A 25873-nucleotide genomic window follows, 5' to 3' on the forward strand; every position below is an offset into this window, starting at 1 on the left:
GAGCGGAGACAGGAGGGAAGGAGCAAGGCAGGTGGGGATTAAGTTCACAGGTGAGACTTTCACATCCTCTCTCAAACAACTTCTCTCTTTCTAGTACCTCCAATTCCTCTCCTGTCTTTTCCTGTAGGGGCTATCTCTCCCTACCCCAGCTGTGCCTGGTTTTCACATTTCCACCCTTTTAATGATTGTTCAGTACAGTTCCTATTAGAATACACATGCTTGATGCTCCCAAGTACAGACAGAAACCAAATCTTCCCCAAGAAATTTTTGTGGCCCCTTTTTTCAAATGTGAAATGAAAGAAGAGCCAACCCTACCTTTTGAAGGAATTAGGCTTTAGGTAGGCTGAGCAAATGGCCAGATGGTTGTGTTCTTTCAGCCAATGAGAAGTATTGATGTTTTTGGTCATGTATAGGTGCAGACCTCTAAAACTTCTGCCATAGTTTCTGTGCCACTCAGACAGCCCCAGGTGTCCCTTAGGAGTGAGGTTTTGGACTCAGGCCACTCTCACTGACAAACCTCTAAATCCACACTTAGGTTTGGCCTAGAAGAACTTTCTCCCAAGAAGGCAAGGGAACAGAGCTTGAACCTTCAGGCCTAGCACTTTTTGCTTGCTGATGGACATTGTGTGGGTTATTAACCTCTAGTAACCATGTCCCACAGAAGGGAACTTACTACTGGCAGCTTAAAAACCTCTTTATCTCTTTAGTGACCCATGGAAAAAAAAATAAATAGGAATTCTAACCTCTGTGTTTGTGGGATTTAGAAATGGATCACAGGAACAAGATTCATCCTGCTCTTGCAGAGAAGATCCGTAGGCTGAGAAATCTCAAATGCTCCTACCAAAAAAAACCCAAAAAACAAACAAACCACCAAACCACAACAATTTATAAACAGGCACAAATCAGCCAGTCATGTACTCTTCTTTTATCTTGCCTTGCAGGTCAGTTCTTGAGCCATGAAGTTAAACTTCTTCAGGAATCCCTAAACACAAGTCATCAGGAGGTCGAGCAGAACCAAACAGAGGCGTTGAAGGCAAACCCTACAAACACTCTGAAGGTGAAGGGGAGGCTGGTTCCTGTGGTGTGGAAGCAGAGGAGGATCTACAATGGGCAGCAGGAGGTCGAGTGCTGGTTTGCCAAAAACAACGCGGACAAACTGATCGATGGGAACTACCAGGACTATTTGGCTTCTCATCCCTTCGACACGGGGACCAGCTTTGGGACAATCAACAGCCTTTAGGACCAGTCACAGCAATGCATTGCAGCAGCACGTGGGACAGCAGGGCCCTTCTGAAGCCTGTTCTAGGCAACTTATGAGTATTTCCTTACCTTTTGGTGCCAAAGAAACCAAGGATTTTGTCCTTGGAAATCAGCTGTCTGTCTTTCATGCTAAATGAACACTTTCATTAAATTTGAAGAAAAAGAAGGCTGGGGGAAAGGATCTGGTTAAAGGCATAATTGATGCTCTCTCAGTGGGTAGGGGGGAGAAATAAGCCAGTGAACAGTGCAGAGGCTGCTGGCCTTAAAATAAACCCATGCAGGGATCTATGCAATGCCCCCTGGGGCTGGTGAGTCACCCCACAAAAGGCAAATCATACAGAACAGTGCCTGTTGAGATGATAGGCTTTGCAAAGAAGTGACTTGGAGCACCTGCTCCAACCTTGGTCCATGGGGAAAGGAGAGAAAGACAAAAAGAGAGGAGAGGTGGATGCATATTCATCTGCAGCAACCCATTAGCATCAAACAAAATCAAACCCTTAAATCAACAGGCCACAGGAGGGTATTGCTTTCCTGGTTAGTGGGATGAGGTCTGGATTTGGCGCCTAACATGACATTCCCTGAATCACTACAAACCCTTAAAACAGTGGTGTAAACCTTGATGGGGTTTATTGCTGTCTTGGCACACAGGCTGTGTGCTTAAAAAGCACCTCTGGTCCTCAGCAGCAACAGCAGTGGTGCAGGCTCCCATTCCATGGAGCAGTTAATCCAGCATAATTCAATTTAAATAACATTGCAGGGTTGGTGATTTCTTGAGCCTTGATTCCCTCGGGAAGAAACAAAGTTCCACCATGAGCTTCCAGCAGACCTTCTTTGAGCATCACACCCCTTCTGCTCAGTAAAAATTAAAACTTCCTAAGGGGTGACAACCCAGCACCCACAACAGCTTGTGAGCCTACAAAGCAGCCTCTTGACTTTCTACTAGACAACTCTAGCTGCTTTTGTAATCAGGGAGGAAGTCTTTATTTATTCCAAATTGTCAAAAAATTTTCATCCCGATTTCCCCTGGCTTCTTCTCCTTCCTTACCCTGCAGGAATTTGTGCACAGCAGGAATTTGGCAGCAGGAGGTTACAGAAGGGTCTGCCAGCCACCCCCACTGCAGGTGGTGCTCCAAACCCAAAACTGCAAGGCTGTGCTGGGTTTTAAAGTGAGGCATCACTGAGCAATGCTACAGATCAGCCACAGGGGAGTTTTAGCAAAGAACTTGTCCAAAGGGGACTTGACAACCACAAAGACATTTACATGGCAAGGCCAAACTGAGCTCATGAATACTCTGCCTTTCCAGAATTGAAAAGGAGGGAGGCTGGGTGTGGAAGCATCTCCAGGAATTAAATGACATCCATGTGTTAGGAGAAAACAGTTGCCAGGGACCTACAGAAATAGGTTCAATCTTGAGTGATTTTTATTTTTTTTTTCATATTTAACAATTAAATCATATTGTTGCTGTTGGAGCTCCAGCTGCTGGGGGTGGGGTGGTGATTTTCCAGTTGCTTGATCAGCTCGTTAGTGCTGCAAGCACCGTGGCAGCAGAGCAGGTGGCAAGCATGGTTTCTTTACTCACACCATGTGCTGCCTGGAAACAGCCAAAAAAGCACCAGCAAGATTGAACTGCACTCTGGAAGATCCTTACAGAGAGCTCAGTTAGCACAAAACCCGTGCCAAGGCTTGTACTTTGGAACAGAACATAAAGAAGGAACTACTGCTTTGGGCCCTGCTATCTTGAGAAATACCTCCCCTGTGAGAGAGAGCTGAAGGCAAGGCCTTCAGCACAGTCCTGAGTGTGGAATAAGAACACTAAATAATAATAATAATAATAAGGTTTAATGCTCTGCATTTTGCTTGTGGGCCAGGAAGAGATGAGGAGGAACAGCTGTGAAGTTGACATCTCTGCCCAAGAAGAGAGGAGGAAATCACCCAGGGCCCACACCCAAACAAGCTCCCCTTTCACTGGCACAGAGCAAACAGGGAAGTGGCAGGGCATCTCTGGACACCCCAGGGTTTGGCAGGTGTCTCCATGCTGTCCTTACTGAAACCTCCCCTCTCCTCCCACACTGTGCTGTCCACGTGTATTGCTGCAGCGAGGGACGGGCTCAGGCTCTCCCTCATCTCCTCTGTATATAGATATGTATATAATATATATAAACACACACCTACTGCTGATAATTCATCATTGCTCCTCTTTTCTCCTCCTCCAGCCAAGGAAACACATTTCTTTCAGGACCTGAAGATGACAAGGATCAAGTCCAATGAAGCACCTGGAGCAATATACTCAAGGTCTCCTGAAGGCTCCAGTTATCCATTTCACAATAAATATTTTACAGTGAACACTGCAGTGAAGCTTTCATTTGGCAAAGATAAAAAACAAGCTTTGGAGCGAAGGCTGTGTGTGTTTTATGCTGCTGGACAGGCTCACGTTACCAGAGGACTGAAAGAACCACCTATGAGTTAACAATAAGTTGGGAATAAGTGATTTCAGTGGAAAATGAAAGGTCATTGATGTTCTTTAGTCTCTATACACTTGGTAGGAGGCAAGAACAGGCTTCTACTCCCACACTGAAATGAGAGTTTAACCACAGACTTTAAATACAGTAGAACAGGACATGGGAAAACAGTTTGTGCTCCTGCTGCCCAAAGAGCAAAGGCAGGTCATGGACTGTAAATTCCATTTTTTTCAGCTCTGAAGTAGGCATCACAACACTTCCCTCTCTCATATGGAGAGGAATATGAGAATATTGAAATATTAGGGGGAATATGTTCAGGCTTGGTCCTCACAGCCCTTCATGCTGTCCCAGAGAGCTCCCAGACCTCTGTGCAGTCATTGCAGTGAGGTTGCATTTGTTCTCATCTCCAAGAGTGTCACAGAGCATTTGGATTCACAGGGATGTGCCCAGTGATTGCACATTGCTCAGACAGCTCAGGAATGAGGCTGAGCACTCACTCTGGAGTGCAATGGAAACAACTGCATGGCACCATTTCAGAGAAGAGAAGGGAACAGGGCTGCTGGGACAGCACTGGCTACGCAAGGATTGAGAGGGAGAACCTTACCCCACATCTTACTTGTCCTGCTGTTGCTGATTGTGAACCTTCTCAGCCCCAACTAAGAGCTAAAATGAAGATCATGTCACTCACAACCCAGTTTAGGACAAGGACATTGCTTTGGCCAAATTTGCACTCTTCACCCACTGCAGGATTGCACTGTGCAGCCCCATAGCAAGAGCAAAACTCCAAAATACCAGTATTCCTCAAAACAGGGAGTAAGTTTCCAATAGGGAAGCTGTTTTCATCTATTTCCAGTCAAAACCTTGCACAGCACAGGATTTATTCCAACCCTTACCAGTGCAGAACCACCCAGACAAGCAGAAGTTGTGTTGTGAAACCAACTGCACTGAGCAATATAAATAATCCATTCAGAGAGCTGTGTGCCATGTGCTCCAAAAGCCTTTTGATGTGCCAGCAGAAGTAGGATTTTGACCCTTCATTAAGGAAGAAAAACAACAAAAAAAAAGGACTTAATTTCCAGAAAAACAGTTTAAAGCTGCACAGCTGCAAGTGTAGCCAAGCGTGTCTCGTTCACTGAGGGGCATCCCAGACTTTGATTTGCATCTAAGGCTTCAAACCACTTTGAAGTCAGGAGAAAAACAACAAACCAAACCCCCCAAAAAAACCCCACCAAATATCATCTTCTCATGCTCCAAGCTCAGCCTTCACATCTAAATCCACCCAAGTCAGAAAATCCAAATCCTTTAACTTTTACTCCTTAATAAGGGCTGCTTTCTTGGGGAAAAATACAAGGGAAAAAGTGAAAATAAAAGAACATTCCCACCCATCACTCAAGGGGAGTTGTCTTGCAAGAAGCAAAGGCTAAGGCTCCATGAGGGAGAGCAGCCCAGTGGATCCTGGATCCCTGCTCCAAGGACTATCCCCCCATTTGGACTCTGGCTGGGTCCCTCCACAGCTGTGTCTCTGCATCCAGCCTGGGAGTGGGGTGGTGCAGCTGCTCTGTGCTCCCTCTCTCCCCAGGACAGCTGCAAAGTGTTTTGCATTTTTGTGTTTATGGACAAATACAGCTTGCTAAGAGGAAGGCAAACAGGGCAAAGCCCTGCACTTCACACTTGGAGCAGAAAGTGCCAGTCCTGGGGTGAGCCAGGGTCTTTTCCAGCAGCTGCACCACCCCAGGTCCTTCCTTACCCCCAACACAGGGCTGGCTAATGGGGCTTCAGACACAGCTTGAATCAGATCCTGCAGACATTTCAGCTGTTTATTTTAAACTGAGGAAAAGGGGAGTTGTCAGCTTCCAGTAAACACTCCCTTGTAAGGTGCTGACTGGGATCCATCTCTGAGTCTGCTCTGGAGCCCAGCACAGGCTGGGGCTGCAGCATCAGGGCTTTGCATTGAAGCAGCTCCTGCAACTCAAACCAACCTCTGTGGCTCAAGTTCTTCATCTTTAGGTTTACCAGAGCAGCCCTGCTGCAGAAACAGAATCTTCCCTGGTCAGGAAAGATTTCAGCAGCTCCCCTTCCTCTCTTTCACAGCATTGGGGTTGTGCAGAACATTAAGCACATGAAGGCATTTAATCTATGAAGCAATTTTAAGTCAAAGATTTATTGGATTCCTTATAAAACAGTAAAAAGAATCAGATCCACTGGGACAAGCTTCCCAATTCAAGCCATTTAAATACATATTGCAAACCAATTATTTTGAGCATTGTGCATATAAAAGTGTCACAGTTCAGGTACTACAGAATAGAGCTTTTTTCCTTTCTTTTTCTATTAAAAAACCAGACAATATTTTCATTTCAGTCTCTAGCCCTGAAAAAAGAAAAAAAAAAGTCACACCCAGTTGTCCAGCCAGGGAAAATCCATCCCTGTATCCCCAACCTCAACGTGCCTGCGTGTGGGGCAGACAGGTAAAGCAGATACTGCTCAAGCCTGTACAGGATGCACAGACAGCATCCACAATTGCAGGATAGCTCTAAGATGAGGCAGGCAAGAGGATCTCTGTAGATCCACAAGGGTCACCCAGTTTTCCCCACCCTGCCCTTCCTTGGCCAGCTCGAGGATCACAGTGCTGCTCCTTCCTCCACCTCCACTGTCCTGCTGCTGTCAGATGACCACTTGGTAGCTGGGCTGCTTCATCTTCTGGTTGGTTCCCCAGAGCCCTGGAATATCCTGGTCACTTTCAGACTGATCAAAATCCATGTCTGGAGACAGCAATACCTGGAAAGGAGAACAGACAGATGCTGATGGAGTCAAAGGTCTCAGAGCTTCTCAATTCTGCTTGCTGAATGAGTCAGACATTCCTACAGAGGGGTCTGCTGCCAGATCCAAGCCTCTCTGGTGTGCTGGTGTTCACAGGGGTCCCAGGATGAGGGAAGAGATGAGAATGTTGTGTCCATGTTTCAGAAGGCTGATTTATTATTTTATGATATATATTATATTAAAACTATACTAAAAGAATAGAAGAAAGGATTTCATCAGAATGCTGGCTAAGAATAGAACAGGAACGATAATAAAGGCTTGTGACTGACCAAGACAGTCCAGACAGCTGGGCTGTGATTGGCCATTAATTAGAAACAACCACATGAGACCAATCCCAGATGCACCTGTTGCATTCCACAGCAGCAGATAATCTTTGTTTACATTTTGTTCCTGAGGCCTCTCAGCTTCTCAGGAGAAAAAATCCCAAGGAAAAGATTTTTCAGAAAATATCATGGCTACACTCTGGCAGATGGGTAAGGCCTCAAGGTGATCTAGACCATCTCTCCAACAACAGCCAAAGAGATCTGGGCACAGGCACCACAACAATCTGGTGTCCCAGCCCCTTCCTTGAGAGCAGAATGGGCAGCTGAAGGCTCTGACCCCATGGGACAGAACTGTCCAGGCCTGGCTGAAGCCTCAGTGGAGATGCACAAAAACGAGGCCACATATTTTGGGAACAGCTGCCACCACATGTAGACCTTTTCCCAGGCCCCCAGCTGCTTGTCACCTCCACAGCTCAGCCAGCAGGGCAAGCAGGGCTCCAGGCTCAGCCTCAGCCATGGAGCCAGCTCAGGAGTGGTGTCCTAGCCTGGCAGCACCTCATTTCCACCTGGCACAGCAGCTCCTGGCTCAGGCTGAGTTGTGGGAGCCAAAGCACAGCACTGACACCTCTCACTGGTGTTTGAGGTAAAAAAAAAACACTTTTTTTTTTTTTTTTTTTTTTTTTTTGCTGGAGGACCCAAAGGAGCCCCTACACCCTCAGCAGTTAACTCCACACCTGAGGCTACCCTACCCCTCCATCCTCCTGACAGTCAGACACCCAAAGAACAGCAGCAGAGTGGATTAAGGTCTCTTGTTGTCCCCTTCATTGGTCTCAAGGAATTTTTTTTTGGTTCAGGACACACACTGGCAAGCTCTGAACCGTTGCAAGATGCAGACAGAGCCACATGTGGGCGGTTTTCAGCCACATCCTCTGGAAGAGGAAAAAGGCTGGATTTTATCAAGGAGATGGCTGGCATTGGGTTTCAGCAGAAGAGCTGAAACCCAATTCTAGCCAGCCAGCAGTGTGCATGGATAATTGTCATGGCTGGACAGGTTGCAATCATTGAATCCTCAAGGTTGGAAAAGACCTCCTAGGCTGAGTCCCACCATTAACTCAGCACTGCCAGGCTCACCAGTAAACCTAAATGCCCCTGAGCACCACATCTACACGTTTCTTCAACACTTCTAGGGATGGTGATTCCACCATTTCTCTGGGCAGCCTGTGCCAGTGCCTGACAATCCTTTCAGTAAAGAATTTTTCCTTAATATCCAATCCAAACCTCCTCTGGTGCAACTTGGGCCGTTCCCTTCTGTCCTGTTCTTGTTACCTGGGAGAAGAGACCTGGCTACAACCTCCTTTCAGGGAGCTTTAGAGAGGAATAAGGTCACCCCTGAGCCTCCTTTTCTCCTGCATGCCCAGTTCCCTCAGCTGCTCCTCATCAGACCAGGCTCTTTGCTCAACCCCATCCCACCCTATCTCCTCAAACACCCACATTTGAGCAAGAGAAGCTGCATTGTCACCATGAAATCTCCCTGTGCCTGACTCAGCAGCCTTCCAGCTCCAAGACCCAAGTCAAGGGATGGACTTTCATGGACTTTCAGCCCAGTGCTCACCCACAGACCATTCCCAACAGAGCTCAGGATCCCTTGGGCAAAACCAGGAGCAGGGGGAATCACTCCTATCTCTGTCTCCATACACAGCTGTGAATTAACATGCCCTCCACTTGTCAGCACCACAGGGCCAGTCACCACAGCAACAAAACCACCAAACAGGAAAAACACAACTCCAGTGAGTCAGTGACTTCAAAGCAGCAGCAGAGCCGCAGGGGAAGATTTCCTGCTCCCCACCCTCACACACACCCCAGCCCCTCCATCCTCCTCCTCCTCACAGTCAGACACCCAAAGAACAGCAGCAGAGTGGATTAAGCTCTCTTGCTGTCCCCCTCATTGGTCTCAAGGAATTTTTTTTTGGTTCAGGACACACACTGGCAAGCTTCCATCTCTCTCACGTGAAGATTTCCTCTGTTCATCACATTAATATCGTGATGCTGTTGGACCTGAAGAAATGTGTAATTACTCACAGGCAGCACTGTGAACTCACTGAGCTCTGACAGGCAGGTTGTGGGGCCTGCTGAACTGGTGATTTGGGTGGATTTCAGCTGAAAACTCAAATCCCCAAGCAGGGACGGTGACAGTGCTGTGCATCCAGACCCATCCAGGCTGCCACCTGCCCACCACACACTGCACAGAATTCAAAGAGGAGACCTTCAAGATCCTCAAGTCCAACCCATGCCCCAACACCTCACTTGCAGGAAGCTACACCAGCAACAGTCCCCCAGAACCTTTCCACAATTCCCCAGGAAGCAGCACCACGAGAGAGCCCCTCATTGCCAAGACAGCCAAGGACACACCCTCAGATATCATCTGCAAGCCCAACTCCAATTTGGGAGTTTTCAGAACAGCTTGGACAAGGCTCTTTCCCTGCAGGTGCATCCAGGTCAGGGTCACAGAGGGTTGGTGACACAGCTGGGACATGGTTTCCCATCCTGGGACAATGTGCTGCTGTCTCACTCAGAGTCCTCAAACACCTCACATTCCACAGAGGGATTTGCCTCACCAGGACTGTGAGGTGGGACAGTTTCCTTCCAGAAGCATCTCCATGTCCACCTCCATTTATCTTCCCTGTAAGGACCTGGCACCTGAGCTCACCACGAGTTTGAGCTAATTAAAAATAAATTTAAAAAAAAATCAAAAATAAAATTGTTTCTCAGCAAATCCAGCTTGCTCTTGGACTTTCTAAGTGTCTCAATATAAGTAAGCAGCACCATACTGGTGTCTAGCAGCATCTTCATCTAAAGAGTGCCAAAATACAGAGCTCATCTGCCAAAACACAGAGTTCCTTATGAAGGGAATTAGGACAGGTGCTGAACTCCATCCTGACCTCATGCAGTATATTAACTTTCCTTCCAGCCTCTAATTTCACCTTAATTTTTCTAACAAGTATCACTGTTAGTGGACTTTTGCTTTAAGGGTTGTCTCTAAAAATGTAAGCCTTCAGGAAAGGAACAGAAACTCATCCACCTCCCTGGGGAAAAGAAAAACAACTGAAAAAAGATCAAATAAAACATTATTAAAACTGACTTGTTTTCCTGAGTGGAGGAAACAAAGAAATCACTGATAAGATCTAAAGTTCATGGGAGTTACAAGGGCAAGGGAAAAGAGCCTTGGGTCAAGGGCAGGATACATACAAAGCAAAAAAAAAGGGCCTTGCAGATGAAATAATTTCCCCAGGCTGAACAGCACTGGATGCAAACTGGCATTCAAGAGATCCTTTTCTATCCCAGAAGAGGAGAAAAAAAATTACTGCATGAACATTTACAAGGCAGGGCAGGAGACTGAAACAACACAAAACTTAAGACTGATGTGGAAGGAAAGAAGGATGAAATTCTTCCAACCAGAAGAGGGAGTTTGTCCTTTCAGGGATTCAGTGCAAAAGAAGAAGCAAGAGCTCATCCTCTGGTTCACCAAAGGATGAGCCAGTCAGTGCCTGTGCCACCCTTTCAGTAAATAAATTTTCTTTAATAGCCAACCTAAACCTCCTCTGGTGCAAGTTGGGGCCGTTCCCTTTAGTTCTGTTCTTGTTACCTGGGAGAAGAGACTGATCCTCACCTGGCTACAGCCTCCTCCAGGAGGCTACAATCCTCCTCCAGGACTGCTGCTGCTGCTGGGTTTCTTCTGGCTGCCCAGCTGCTCCACCAAGCCAAGGGCAGAGCTGAGCTTTCCTGCTGCCCTGGGGAAAGCACTGAGTGTGGGCTTCTAAAAGGTGAACTCCAGCCCACTCTGTCTCTGCCCCTCCTTCTCCAAACACAAACTGCTGGTTCATGTGACAATAATGACACTGCCTTGGTGAGATAGGCAGTGGTTTGAAATTGAAGCCAGCAGTGAGCTGGGAGCTGGTGGCGCCTGCAGCGAGACAGTCCCGATGAACCCTGATAAAGCTGGGGTACACATCAGCTCTGCTCAGCCCCCCTTCCTCCTCCCCTGGGCTGAAACTCCCCCACTTGAACAGGTGATTAGCAGCAGCAAGCCCAGCAAATGCTCATTTGCTGCTTCTGAGCCTAAATTCCAGTCAATGCAGCTGCAGGGCTCAGCCAGTCAACATGATCCGTAGTTCACAGCTTAAGAGGCTGACACCTGAAGCAGGAGCTTAAGGCTATTCCTCAAGGCCCAGTGCCAAGAAAGAGCTGGAAAACAGGTCACCCGCTTCTGTATTTCTTCATAAACTTCCTTCTCTGCCCAAAATATTTGTTGCCCAGAGGCACAGGAACGTGTCTGAGCATGAAGGAGGCAATGCCTGCAGACTGCTGTGAGGAGAAACCAGTCCCCTTGGTACTGCAGGGATGGATCAGAGGTTTCAGGCTGAACAGATGACCTGCACATTGTTGAATTCTTGCTGAAGTCTGCAGAGAAAAAGCAGTCAGGTCCTTGGAAGGTGAGAGAAACCTTTGACAGAAAGTGGCAGATTGTGGGGATTGTTTCCACTACTTGAAATCTCGTGCCTGTTGACCTGCCAGAAGAGGCTTTCTTAGCATCTGGAAATTAGCATCTAATATTCCTTCCAGTTATCCATTTCACAATAATTATTTTACAGTGAACACTGCAGTGAAGCTTCATTTGGCAAAGATAAAAAACAAGCTTTGGAGCGAAGGCTGTGTGTGTTTTATGCTGCTGGACAGGCTCACATTACCAGAGGACTGAAAGAACCACTCACCAGTTAACAATAAGTTGGGAATAAGTGATTTCAGTGGAAAATGAAAGGTCATTGATGTTCTTTAGTCTCTATACACTTGGTAGGAGGCAAGAACAGGCTTCTACTCCCACATTGAAATGAGAGTTTAACCACAGACTTTAAATACAGTAGAACAGGACATGGGAAAACAGTTTGTGCTCCTGCTGCCCCAAGAGCAAAGGCAGGTCATGGTCTGTAAATTCCATTTTTTACAGCTCTGAAGAGGACATCACAACACTTCCCTCGCTCACAAGGGAAAATATGTTCAGGATTGATCCTCACAGCCCCTCATGCTGTCCCAGAGAGCTTCCAGAGACTTGCAGTGTTTGGAGCAAGGCACAGGTGCAGCTCCACCTCCATGGTGCAGCAGTTCCTGTGACACCATCTGTGACACATCCATGGCTCAGCACCCTCTGTGAGCCCGGATGCTGCCAGGCCTGGTTCCAGAAGCTGTGAAGGAGGTCCTGGTCCCAAACAGAGATGTCACCTCCTCAGCTCTGCTCCTGAGCTGCTGTAATTCTGACAGAGCTGGGGCCTCCAGAAGCACATCCAGGGAGCAGGGCAGGGCTTGGCCAGCAGGGACCTCCCCAGAGCTGTTCATCCAGAGGCAGGGCCAGCAGCAGTGACCCTCTTCTCCCAACAGCTGCTCCCATCTGCCTGCCCTCCCTGCCAGAGCCAGGCATCCCTGCCCCTCTGACACTGCACCCCTGGGACCCAAACACCCCCTGTTAAAGCATCTCCACCTCTGTGGGTGCTGCAGTGTCACCAGTGATGGGCCATCCCATCCATCAGCACAAGAGCTGAGTTACTCCTTATGAAAGAACTCTCAGAGAGCAAGAGCTATTTCTGTTCATCCCAAATTCCTCAGCAGGAGCTCCTCCAGGAGCTGGGCTGGGATTGCCAGAAATTATCTTATCTTGGTGAGTCTCAGCAGTGGGCTGCAGGATATCAGCAGCTGTGCACAGAACACACTGGAACCAGGCCTGGGTGCCAGGAGAAGGAAAGGAATTCCTCCCAGGGACCAACATTGTGGACTCTGCCCAAAGGTCAGTGGGAAGTAGACACCACCTACCCAACAAACCCCACATGATTAAGAAGAACAAAGTCATCTCAAAGTCTGCTGGAACTGCAGCATTTCCTCCCCCACCATAACTTCCAACTGTCAGGCTCAGACTACACAAAACACAGCCTCCTCCAGCTAAGGGACAATAATCTGGTTAAAAAAATACCAAATACTGACAAAAATAGGATTCCCAGCTAAGCCTTGTGCTCTAAAAGGGATGCTAATAATTACAGAGAGGAAAGTAAGCTCTAACCAGCCAAAATTAAGTACAATTAAATATAGCAAAGCTCAGAGGGACATTTATAGCCTGCACACACAGATCAGTGCAGAAGGCAGCTCATCCCCCCCAGGACATTGTCATCACCCAGGGCAGTATTTCAGCAACATTTCCTGAGCTTTGCTCATGGTTAGAGTGAGTTTGACTGTGCAGGGTGATCACCCACATCCATGAAGAACCACCCCAGGTCCAGGCAATGTGATGTCGTGTCACAGGGCTGTGGTAAAACACACAGACCATCCCACAAGTCTTGCATCTTGGTCTGAAACCCAAGTTTGCATCCCTGGTCTTACCTGAGATTCCTCAGTCCTCCTGGCCCGAGGGGTTTCTGTGGATCCATTGATGTCTAGGGCATCCTTCTGCTTGTATTTCCTCATGATCAAGCTGTCCACAACCCAGAACATAATGGCCTTGGGGGGAAAGAACATCAACATCAACAGATTGCAGAGGCCAAAATGCACATTCAATCATTCACAGGTGTTTCTTCTCCTCTTGGGTTCTCCAGACATCCAGCCTTGATCAACCTCACATCCAAACCAGCCCTGCATCAATTGTGTCCATGGGGATTGGATGAGTCCAATTCCTTAAGTCCCTTCTTACACAAGCCCTATTGTTTCCACATTAAATAAAATCACAATAGGCTGAGTTTCCACCAGCACATAACCCCTGAACCAAGCTCCATCCAAAGCTCATCTGCCTGAACCAGTCCCTGGTCAGCTCTCTGAGGACCAGAATTTTCTTTCCAATGTGCAAATGCAGCTTGGGATGGTGAGGAGAGGCAGATCAATCCAGCATTGCCAGTGCTGCATCCATTGAAATGTGCCTGGGATGAGCTGAAAGCTCAAAGCTCAACTCCCTTCTTGCCCAGGGAGCATCTGAGTGTTAACACCTTGTTCCCACTTCCCACCTTAGCAGGAACTGGACAGCAGCTCAGGGATTACCCAGAATCAGGGGAACCAGGAAAGTTGAGCTGAGCTTTCAAAAGGTTTTGTCAAACAAGTTTTGAGAAGAACAACAGTTCTGGGTACCCTTGAGCACCTTGTCTTGCTGTAATACAATCTGACATCCAGCCAAATGACTGAACTGCAAGCTCACAAGCCATCCTATAGGACATAAAAGTGTTTTGGGCATCCCCATGCTGTTGAGATGAGCTCTCACCTAAGGAGACCCAGCTTTATTCCAAGAAGTGAAGAGTCAGCCCCACAGCAGCTCAGAGAAAGGCACAGAAATTGGAACCAGAGACTGTGGCAGTGACAGATTTTTGACTGACAGATTTCTTTACACACCCCTCCACCCTGTCCCAGCACTTTGAGGCTGCCTCCAGCCAGTCCCTGTGCCCTCCCATGAGGGTGCACTGAAATCTCCAAACTACCCACCCAGCACTTGCAGAGGCACCACTTACATTGACTATGAAAGGCACAACAAACATCACCAGGACGAGCTCCAGCTGAGGGTTTGGGATGTAACCCAGCAGGATCTGCTGAAGCTGCAGAGGAGAAAACATTTAGAACACTTTAACATTATTTAGAACACTTTAGCATTATTTGAACAGCTCTGTTGCAAGATCTTTGATGAAAACTGCTTGTCTTCTTACATGAGCAGCCAGAGCTCTGCAGCCTGTGCTTCAACCCAGCTCTTAAAACATGACACAGGATATTCCTTTAGCCCAGCTGCCAAACACATGATTTTGTACAAAACAAGACTCTCAGTGTGACTATCCATGACAACAACTGGTGGGACTTCCCTTGGCTCCCTGGAGCTCATCTGCAGAACAAGGACACCAGCCACGAGCAGTAATCATGGAGAGGAGTCCAGCAGCTTCTCTGGATCTGGACTGGTGCTGCTGGAGAAGTTCACATCCAAGTGTGAGCACTGTGGGCTACTGGGTTTGAAGGACAACCCTTGAAGAGATAAATGCTCCCAGATTGCTGGAGATAACTCCTCAGTCAAGTTACACACAGTGCCTGGCACCTCAGAGCCTGCTGGAAGAGGACTCCAAGCTCTCAGAATTATGTTTTTATACCCACCATACCTACCTGCCAACAGGTAAGTAGCTAAAAGCCCCACAGGTTATTATTATTTTTATTTTTTTAAAGATAAACTTCTGATCAACACAATTAACACTGCTGGCATACAGAAGCAGCTGAGCAGGAAAAGACAACACACACGTAGCACTTCTCAAATTAATCTCTAATCCCCCAGTTTAAGCACAGAATCACGAAACACCTACATGGACTGACTTGACAGAATAACATAGAAATCCTCTGGCAGAACTGAAGGAACTCAGCTGCCAGCCCAGCCCATTTTAGCCTTCCAAGAATGGGAAAGAAAATTAAAACATCATCTTATTCCATTAGCTTTTGACCAGCAAGAGAATGCACCAGAAGCCAAACAATTATAAAAGTCATGTTTCCCAAAATTTAAGTAATATCTAATGATTACAGAGTGATGTCAATAAGTGTGAGGATTAAAGGCTTTCAATAATGGGAACCATGAATCAGGCAAAGCAAAAAGAAACCACAACAGCTACAGCTAGAAAAATACTGCTTACCTTTGTCCAACCAGGGATAAGCAGGACAAGGCTAATCACAGTCTTCTCAAAAACCATTATCAGCAAATAGAGGATACACTGGCCAATCCAGGCAGCAGCTTGTGGAGGGTCACCTGGAAAAACAGAATATTAAATCTGGGACAGAAGACAGGAGGAGACAGAAAAGTTGCCTCGTGCTTGACACTGACCCTCTTCTCTATAAGGACCAGTCAGTACCTGCACACTCTTCTATAAAATAAAGTAAATGCAAACAAATCATTAAAAATATAATCTGCAATGTGCTCCCTGCCAATCCTTACTCACACAGTTACCAGAAACAGTTTGAAAATTTCAAGTCACCATTTTCACTATAAGCAGCATAACTTGTCAGGCCTGAACAGAATTATTTCATTGTGCTGATGAAGTGAAGGGCTGGTTATGTGATCCTGTCTGAGCAAGAGACAGGGGCTCCATCACCCCAGCTTTTAAAGCAATTCACTCAAAAAGAATCAATGCTAATTAAATATGAATGTTTCCAACGGGGCACTCACCAAGAAATAAGGAAAAGCATATTTGTATTGCTAACAACAATAATGGTTCTGTATCTATTTCATGTGCTTGCCTCAGCCCTCTGTGAGCACCCTGCCAGCTGGTTATCACCTCCCCTGGCTCACCAGAATATCTCAGCTCTGCAAAACTGAGCTACTCTCTCTGGCTCAGGAAAGCTGCAGCATTTCCTCTTACCACTTAAAGACAAAGATAACCCCTGGCAGCGCTTGTTCCCAGCACAATCTGCCCGGAATTTGGGATTCCATCAGTGCAAGGGAGCCTGTGCAGTTGGCACTGACAGATGCCAACACTTGATGTGGTCAGATGGCAGCAGGCTGAGAGACTTTCGACCACTTTTCCCCACTTTTCAGCACAATTCTGTCAAGATGTGGCATGGGAAAACAACACCAGCAGTCTGCAGAGGCACATTTATCCACACCAGTAAAAACCTCTGGCCACAAAAACCAGCAGCACATGCTTGGATTTGGTAAGAGCTGGTGCCCAACCAGCCCCAGCTCTGTGGGGATCAGCTTCCCAGGAAGTGCAAAATGGGTTTTTAGGTATATTTGTCCTTGTTCTGCCATTTGTTAGCAACATACCTAAACACCTGCCTTGCTGCAAAGCTACAGCTACAAAGCAGAGGCATCCTGGTAGTGTCCAAGGTAGGGTCCCCTCATGCCCCAAATTCTTAATTGCTCAAGCCATGAGAAGGAAGCAAAGAAGAGGAGAGGGAAGGAGGGAAGCTGAGGGCGCAGGGGTGAGGAGAGCAAGCAGAGAGAGCCAAACCAGCAGGAACTGCACGGAGGGAAGGCAGGAAGAGGGAGTCAGGAAGGTTATGTGGAAGCACACCCAGCAGAGCCTGTGGAGATTTTGGAGAGAGGAATCTCTGCTCTCTGGCAGGCAACAGCTTAATGGGTGGTCTGGGAGGAGATGGGAGCAGTGTTGGAGGAGCTGGCAGCACAGGCTGGTGTCAGAGAGGCTCTGAGCCTCCTAAAAGCCTCTCCCAATAGATTAGGGTGCCTAAAAGCCTCTCCCAATAGATTAGGGTGCCTGGCTGCCTTTGGCACACACGTTGGGTCTAGTGAAGCTTTTTGCCCCATACCCCAAAACAAACCAATTCTCCCAGGAACCCCCACATTATCAGCACCCATCAGAGCTCTGAGTACAAACAAAAGAGGAAAACAAACACATCTGTTGTATCCTTCCTGCATTTGAACTCTTTCCCTTCTGCTGTGTGTTGTCAGCTGTGCTGTGTCCCCCGTGGAGGGACAGGACTGAAGCCACAGCACCCCTTGTGAGTTGGCTCTCTGTGACAGCACTTCCCTGTCAGCTCAGCTGGCCCAAAGAGCAGCAGCAGGATTGAGATCTCTCCCAAACACCTGCCCCCCTGCAGGGACAGGTCACTGCCATTCCCCACCACAACCACGGCTCTGTGCTCTGCACTCTGTGCACAGCTCAGGGCAGGTTTTGGCCCACCAGGCCAAAGAAGAGAAAGGAGAAATTAATATTCTCCTTCACTCCTGTGAAAAATGCATGTATTTTATGATTGGCTTTTCACAAATATTAAAATGAATATTATATGTGTTGTGTTAGAAAGTTATGCTGTATTAATTCTCTTAAGTAGTGTGTTAAATATAGTTTTGGGTTATAAAAAAATGTTAAAATAGAAACTATGCTATGTAGGATACTTTTTTTAAAGAAAGGACTCGCAGTGAGATGTGAGCAGCCACAGGACCCCTGAATCTTTCAGAGAAAGAGAATTTATTGCTCCATTATCAGGAGAAATGAACTTCTTTCTGCCTCGAAGGTGCTGTTAGGATTCAGAGGAAGAAGGTGACACTGACCAGACAGAATCCTGTGTTTGAATGGAATTTATGCATCATGTATGAGGTGTATGAATATGCAACAGGTTATTGTTTTTAAGGGTTAATCCTTTGTTAACCTGGGTCCTTTTTCAGGCTCATGCTGCCCAGATAAAGGTACCCGGACCGTCCGTAACTCTTTGTCACTATTGTCTCATATTGTCCTAATTCAAATTGTCCAAATTATTATTAGCCTAATTATATTACTATTTTTTAAACTATTTTATTACTATTGAACTTTTAAAATTTTAAAAACAAGTGATTGGCGTTTTCCCCAACTCCAAAGGATGCACCCACTGAATTCTGACTGCTCTCCTCCAGCAGCATTCCTAGTGCTCCCCACCACCAGCAAAACTTCCTTGGAGCAGCCCAAGAACCACTGAACACACAGACCCTAGGAAAGACAACCTGCTTCTTAACCCACCCTAGGTGTGGACTTGCCTGGGTATTCAGGACTTCCACACCCAGCAGGGTGATTTTTTTACTGTTATTATTTATTTATTGTTATTTTTTACTGCATCCTGACCTCCCAAGGACAGGAGGCTGCTCTGTACCAAAATGATTCAAGACAAAGGTGAAAACAAAGCAGCAGCGTGGCCTTAAGGGCTGCAAAGGTGACTTAGAGACAAATGTGACTTAGAGCTCCCCTTAAGGGCAGCTCATTTCCACTTCCCCAATGAATGCAGCTGTTCTGCTTCTCACCCCAGCAGCTGTGGAGACATCCAAGGAGCACTGATCCACCCATCATCCACTAATCCACCACCTACCCCCACGAATTCACCCAACTCTGACCAACACCAGGAATGCTCAAACCAACATTTTCTGGCACCTCATCAGGGAAGCCCTTGGTGTGGTCCCTAGACAAGCCCATATGACAGATTTGCCCCATCTCCTTCCACAGTAGGGAAATGTAGGGGGATAGAATATAAGTAAATAAAGGTGGTATAGAAAGTAATCTTACCCCCTAAAGAGTTGCAGCTGGGTTAATTATTAAAGATTAGGCACAGGCCTAATTTTAACAGGCCACACCTGTAGCCAATCAGAAGAGTGTTATAAAAGAGTGGATTGGCTGGTTGAGGGGAACTGGAGTCAGTTTGTTGCTGTGAGGACAAGGAAGAGCCAGTGCCTAGAGGAGCTGCCTACAAGAAACATCAAGGAGGTATGAAACTCTGGCAATATGGAACCCTTGCAATCTAATGACAATAGAACTCTTGCACTATAATGACAACAGGGAAAGGCTGGAAGTCTGTAGCTGAGCTCGTGTAAGAGCTGCTTTCCTACAGAAAGCTGGTCAGAGGCATCCCCAGATCCAGCCTGATGTCTTTGGTGGCTCAAGAGCTGCTCTGATCTGTGGGTGGGAAAGAATTATTCTTCTTACAGGAAGGGTTTCTATACATAAATCTTCAGGAGAGCCCACAAGACTTTCAGCCACACCATGCTGCCAACCAACAAAAAGTAATCTGCTACTTGGAGGCTAAAAAAATTAGACTAAAACAGATGTCCTCCTCTTTCCTACAAGGAAAGGGAAACTGAGCACAGCAGGGTGGGGAATTGGTCTGACTGACCTTTGCAGCCTTCTCATCACACCTGCTGGGTGATTGTATGTATCACACTCCCTCTGAGCCTTTCCAGGTTCTTGTCCCTGGGTCTAGCTGGGAGGTGACCCAGACATGTCAGCTCTACACATGGAGTCTATCACAAACCTCTCCCTCCAGCTCAGAGAACAGCCTCTGCCAAAAACCTCCCTGCAGCCATCTCCCATCCTCACAGACATTAACATCCTGCTGGGATACACCCACTGAATTCTGACTGCTCTCCTCCAGCAGCATTCCTAGTGCTCCCCACCACCAGCAGAACTTCCTTGGAGCAGCCCAAGAACCCCTGGAGCCCGTGGCAACCTCACAGAAATGTGTCTCAAACCCCAGTGGTGCTGGGGAGCGGAGCAGCAGCCCCTGAGGTGTTGGAGCTGTTAGCACACAACAGGATTAGTTTTAATCCAGGCTGCCTAATGCACCAAGCTGTCAGCACAGCCCATGTGTTACTGCCAGACAGCTTTATTTGCACCCTTCTGGGGACTGGTGGGCAGAGAGCAGGTAGGAAAAAAGCTCAATCACAGCCAAAGTGGAGGGTTCAGGGGGTTTGAGGTGAGGCAAGTGTCTGAAAGCAGTGGAAGTTGTACTGGGTGACAAGGTGGGGACAGAAAAAGTCAATAAGAGCTTCTTAGGAGATGCACAAATGGTACCTCCAAAACCAAGGGCTCCAATTATCAGTGCCAAGTACAAAGGGTAGGAAATAGCAGTAAATTCTGAATTCTATGAAATGCTTAACTGGAGGGCAAAACCAGGTTTTTAGGGATGGGAATGTGATGAATCAGAACAGCCAGATGGGTCCAATGGACACCCCAGACCCTCTCTGGCACTTTCTGCACCTGAACTAAAACGACTGAACCATAGAATGGTGTGGGTTGGTGTCAGAGCCCAGGAAATTCCTCTGGCTGCCCTGCAGGACTTGAGCCCCCGCCCAGGGGGCTCAGAGATCTTGGCACAGAGCCCGAGACCCCTGTGCCTTTGATTTAGGCCTTGGAAAAAACAATTACCAACCTTTAGTATGAAGAATTACAAGCCACAAAAGTTTAAGTAGAATGACAGTGAATTTATCACAGGATGAAAAATAGATTTTTGGGGTTTTTAGAATGGGGGTTCAGGGGGCAAGATTGAGAAATGTGGGCATGTCCAGCCTTTCTCCTTCTTGGCTTCCATCTTCTGCTGTGATGTTGGCACTTTTGGACTGGTTTAGAGTAGAAGCTCACTGTCTAACACAGGTGATAGGTATTGGGAAGTTATTGTAAATATTGTACATGTAGTTTTTAGTGTAAAAAGATAACACTGCCCTGGGGGCAGGCAGAGTGCCTCTGACTGTCCTGCTGAGTGGACCTCGGCAGGACAAGAGAAATAATTTTATAGATAAGAAACAATAAACAACCTTGAGACTGAGAACTGAAGAATCCTGACTCCTTCTTGGACTGCTGGGCTGGGAAGAGACTTTCTAACACATCTTGGGGTCACTCTGACCAGCGAGAGTCCCGAGAGGTTGGAAGGGACCCCATGGGCAGGGACACCTCCCACTAGACCAGGTTGTTCAAAACCCATCCAGCCTGGCCTTGGACACTTGCAGGGATGGGGCATTCCCAGCTCCCCTGTCCCATTGCTGAAGCAGAGAAAAGCGAGTGCACAGTTGGAGTCTGTCCCCAGTGTGCAGTGTCACACCAGTGCACTGCATCTTTGGTCCATGTGGATACTCAAACTGCAGGGAGCAGTGTTGCTGTCATCCAAATTGAGAGCAGAAGATGGAGGCCCAGAAGAAGGAGGAGAAAGGCTGGACACGCTTGGATTCTTCTATCTTGCTCCTTGAACTTCTATGCTAAAAACTCTAAAAAATCTCTTTTTCACCCTGTGATAAATTCACTGTCATTCTACTTAAACTTTTGTGGCTTGTAATTCTTCATATTAAGGTTGGTAATTGTTTTTTCCATGGGTCATAATCAAAGGCACAGGGATCTTGGGCTCTGTGCCAAGGTCTCTGAGCCCCCTGGGCAGGGGCTCAAGTCCTGCAGGGCAGCCAGAGGAATTTCCTGGGCTCTGACACCAACCCACACCATTCTATGGTTCAGTCAGGTGCAGAATGGTTTAGCTCAGGTGCAGAAAATGCCAGAGAGGGTCTGGGGTGGCCACTGGACCCATCTGGCTGCTCTGATGTATCACATTCCCATCTCTAAAAACCTGGGTTTGCCTTCCAAGTGAGCATTTCATACAAATCAGAGTTTACTGCTATTTCCTACCCTGTGATGGTGTTCACAGGGGTTCTTGAATTGGGGAAGAGATGAGGATCTGACTCCATGTTTCAGAAGGCTGATTTATTATTTTATGATATATATTACATTAAAACTATACTAAAAGAATAGAAGAAGAGGTTTCATCAGAAGACTAGCTAAGCTAAGAATAGGAAGGAATGATAACAAAGGGTTGTGGCTCGGACATAGAGTCTGAGCCAGCTGGGCTGTGATTGGCCATTAATTAGAAACAACCCCATGAGCCCAATCCCAGATGCACCTGTTGCATTCCACAGCAGCAGATAACCATTGGTTACATTTTGTTCCTGAGGCCTCTCAGCTTCTCAGGAGGAAAAATCCTAAGGAAAGGATTTTTCATGAAAAAACGTCTGTGACACTACCCTTTGTACTTGGCACTGATAATTGGAGCCCTTGGTTTTGGAGGTACCATTTGAATATCTCCTAAGAAGTTTTTATTGACTTTTTCTACCCCCACCTTGTCACCCAGTACAACTTCCACTGCTTTCAAACACTTGCCTCTCCTCAAACCCCTGCTCAGAGCAAGGGAGCCAAGCACACACTCAGTCCCTGAGCAGGACCCTCAGCCCTCTCATTGCTTTTCCCCCCTGGCCCCAGGGATGGAAAAGCCCAACAGGCTGAGGGCAGGCCAGCCCCTCAGGTTAGAGCTATTTCCAGCAGTATTTCCTCAGGCATTAGCAGCCAGCTCCCTTGGCTGCTCCAGGACGTGGGAATATTTGTGATGGAAATTTTGTACAGCATCACCGCGGGGCCAGAAGCAGCCTACACAGGTCCTCAGTTAAACTCAGCAGCTGGCACAGAGCACATTCTCCTAGAACTAAATTTGACCAGCAGAGTTCAACAGGCCACTAAACAGACTTTGAAGGCCTCCAAGCAAGATGCCTTTCCATTTCCAGACACTGAACAAAGCATCAGGCTTAGCTAGCCAGTGACCACAGCCACAAGTCAACATCCAGATGGGCATCCAGAGGGACATTTTCCACTGAGAACACTTTTCCTCCCCCTCATTTCTTAATGGTCCTCTAGAAAAATTGACTTGCACACTGCAAGTCAATCTTACTTAAAAGAAATAGTGGGGTATTTCTAAAGTAATGCTGGAGAATTACTGAGGACAATTAAAATTGGCATTGCAGCCATACAAAGGTGTTCTCTAGGGAGCTGCTCATTGCCATGGGGAGGGAGAAGAGAGCTGGACCAGTTTGGAGATGAGGCACAAAGTTCAGTCAGGCTTGATCTGCACACCCTGACTGGAGCCAGCACATCCCCTGCTCAGTCTGTCCCAGCCCAACAGCACCTCCAAGAACATGGGCATCCATCTCCCACATCTTTTGAAGCTTAAACTCTGCTTTGTTCTCCTCCCTGTGATGGTGCCCTACAGGGACAGCTCCTATGACCTGCTACAGCAATGGTGCACTTGTGGAATTTCACAGAATCATCACAGAATGCTTTGGCTTGGAACAGACATTAAAAATATCACCTAGTTCCAAACCCCCTGCCATGGGAGTTTCTCAGGGTCCCATCCAACCTGGCCTTCAACACCTCCAGGGGTAGGAGTTTGTTAGCTCTGAGTAGGTGTGAGGCAACCCTCATTCCCCAGAGCCCACCTGTGCCAAGAACACACTTCCCAATCTTTGATCCTGAGGCATCCTGGGAAGGTACAGAACTTTCCAAAATGCAGTTTCCTGTGCTTAGAGGCAAGTTCAGAGAGTCATCAGGAGCTTTTGGGCAGAAGATGGAGGAACATGAGCAAACAGGAGCCTTTGATTCCTCACTAGCTGTAAAACAGGTCATTCCTGGCTGCAATGTGGCCATGAGCTCAGGCACAAGAGAGGCTGATCTCAGAATGCCTGTTCCTGGCTTTTTGGAAATATGGAAATAATTGATTTTTCTAAACAACTCTGGACAGTTGGATGCTTAAAATAGCAGCATAGATTTAGGTGCTTTCCCTCCCCTTTACTTTTCTTTACTTCCCCATTAATGCAGCTCTTGCAGCTGCACAAGGGGAGCCAGCCAGGGCTGTGGAGGCAGGAGAAGCAACCAGAGAGCAGCAGGAACTGCTGCAGCCCCCCCCAAAGGACAGCTGCAGTGCTTTGCATCAGCTGCAGGGCTGCTGGAAGGACACAGCTGTGGCAGATTTATTTTTTTTCCCCCTCCAGTTTGATGCAGGAAGATGGGTACTGGCTCCACTGGACAAAACCACAACCCTGCTGTTCTGATGGCTGCAGCAATGGCACTGACTGCTGTTTAAAACATGGATTTTGTGCTCTCCTGGCTTTCTCCTCTGCAGGACTTATGTTGCTTCCCTCAATTCTCCTGAGGAGCAGAAGTCTGGTACAGCAATTAGCCCAGAAAATGAATCATGTTCCTGGAGCCTGCATCAAACTGTACAAAGTTTACAAGCGTCTTCCCAACTGTTTGGGAAGTTACTTAACACCAGAGATGAGGGCAGGAGTGTTTTCCTTCCCCAGCCCTGCCACAGGATTGCCTTGGATATGTCACTTGGCTCCCCACCTGTATTTTCCACTGGGGTCACTCTGGCCAGAGACCTGCACCAAAAACTGTACTTGATGGACGAGATACTTAACCCCCAATTCAAGAACCAAATTCAAGCAACAGCACAAACTTGTTTTTCACTAATGAAAGCAAGATTTTCTCAAAGGACTGAGCTGTTTCTGTGGTCTAAGCCAGCCCTAATGAGGGGCCAGCTACAGCTCAACAGAAGTTCATCCCTGCTCTGCCAAGAGACTTTTCATGGTTTTTGCTTCTGCTCAACTGCAGACGTGGCACACGAAGCTGAAGCTGTGTCTGAGGTGGTTGGGCTTCCAGTCCTTGTTGCTCCAAAGGGGGAAAACTCCAGCTCCTGAACTAAGAATGTCTGGATTCTGCTGTCTTGTCTATGTTTAGGGATCTATTATAAAGGAGGAGCTAAAAGGGAAAATACAGAAGGTATTGCCCCCACCCCATGCCTGCTGTCAGGATGCTGAAACTGCTCTGGAGATCAACCTTGAAAGCTCCTCTCAGGTTTGAGGAGGGCCAGCCCTGCCCACATCATCTCATTCCCAGTGTGCAGCTGCTTTTGCTGCCTCACAAACCCAGGTTCCCTTCACCTCTGCCATGACCCATCTGCACAGCCTGAGGAAATCCACAGGGCACTGGGGTCTCCAAACTGATCCCACCTGGGTCCAAGTTTCACCAGCTCAGATGCCAGACCAGCTACTAAAAACACACACACAAAAAAAAAAACAGACTAACTTCAGAACAGACTTCATGATTAACATCTTAATGGCAAGACTGCAATTTTTATGAATAAGATGTGTTTTCTGAAATAGTACTGAATTCATCTGTACATCAGATGTAATGTAAAATAGGCAGAGCATTAATTTTTCCCTTTCCTACAGCTTCTCCAGCAAGCTGGCTCTGCTCTTTTGGAAGGGAACTGCTACCCTCTAGTGGGGCTGGCTGAGAGCAGCTTTTTGGGAACATTTTCTCCATCTCCAGGCAGGAATTTAAAGAGAAAGAGGCAACACTTCAAAACTCAACTTTTGGGGTCACGCTGTGCCTGGCTGATCCCCACCACAGCTCAAGGCAAATGCAAGAACAACTCCATATTCTGAATGAATATGGTAAAAACCCACAGAAGAACCCCAAAAAACAACCTTACACATCCTAATTTACCACACAGATATCTCCTGGGGTCTATTCTACACCCAAGGAAACGTTCAGCTCTTCCTCACCACCCTGCTGCATTCCAGTGGTGGTTCCAGCATTTAACTCACCTTCAGGAGCTCCCTGAAGAAGGGAGAACAGCTGCTCCCATTTCCAGGGTGGTTCCAGCATTTAACTCACCCTCAGGAGCTCCCTGAAGAAGGGAGAACAGCTGCTCCCATTCCAGCCCCAGGCTGCAGCTCCTGCCATTTTTGGTCCCCATTCCCAGGTGGGAGCACACCAGGCCCCTCTGGGCAGAGCAGGTGACACCTACCATACTCCCCAAAGACCAGGTATGTGTATTTCTTGTGCTGAACAATCCAGGAGACCACTTTCACACCCAGCCAGATCAGCAGCATCCCCAGCGTGGCATCCAGGATGAAATTAATAAGGTAGCTAAGAGCAGAGGAAAATTCAGGTTTCAGCTTCTGT

At 47.3% G+C, this 25873-nt stretch overlaps 2 protein-coding genes across 2 annotated transcripts in view; one reads left to right on the forward strand and one right to left on the reverse strand.

Annotated features, from left to right (window-relative positions):
- ITIH5 (inter-alpha-trypsin inhibitor heavy chain 5) overlaps window positions 1-3604 on the forward strand; it is a 48250-nt gene extending 44646 nt beyond the window's left edge. The window contains exon 14 of the mRNA XM_066550081.1: window positions 942-3604. Within this exon, the coding sequence (XP_066406178.1) occupies window positions 942-1240 (299 nt within the window). The 3' untranslated portion in view covers window positions 1241-3604. The remainder of the gene's footprint in view (window positions 1-941) is intronic.
- Window positions 3605-5864: 2260 nt separating this feature from the next.
- Window positions 5865-25873, reverse strand: part of LOC136556904 (store-operated calcium entry regulator STIMATE-like) — a 36290-nt gene continuing 16281 nt past the window's right edge. Inside the window, exons 4-8 of the mRNA XM_066550337.1 lie at window positions 25716-25837; window positions 15479-15591; window positions 14330-14413; window positions 13221-13337; window positions 5865-6495 (exon numbers count right to left, since the gene is read on the reverse strand). Of these exons, the coding sequence (XP_066406434.1) occupies window positions 6382-6495; window positions 13221-13337; window positions 14330-14413; window positions 15479-15591; window positions 25716-25837 (550 nt within the window). The 3' untranslated portion in view covers window positions 5865-6381. The remainder of the gene's footprint in view (window positions 6496-13220; window positions 13338-14329; window positions 14414-15478; window positions 15592-25715; window positions 25838-25873) is intronic.

Source organism: Molothrus aeneus, chromosome 5 (assembly GCF_037042795.1).
Source record: "Molothrus aeneus isolate 106 chromosome 5, BPBGC_Maene_1.0, whole genome shotgun sequence".
Taxonomy (NCBI): Eukaryota; Metazoa; Chordata; class Aves; order Passeriformes; family Icteridae; genus Molothrus; species Molothrus aeneus.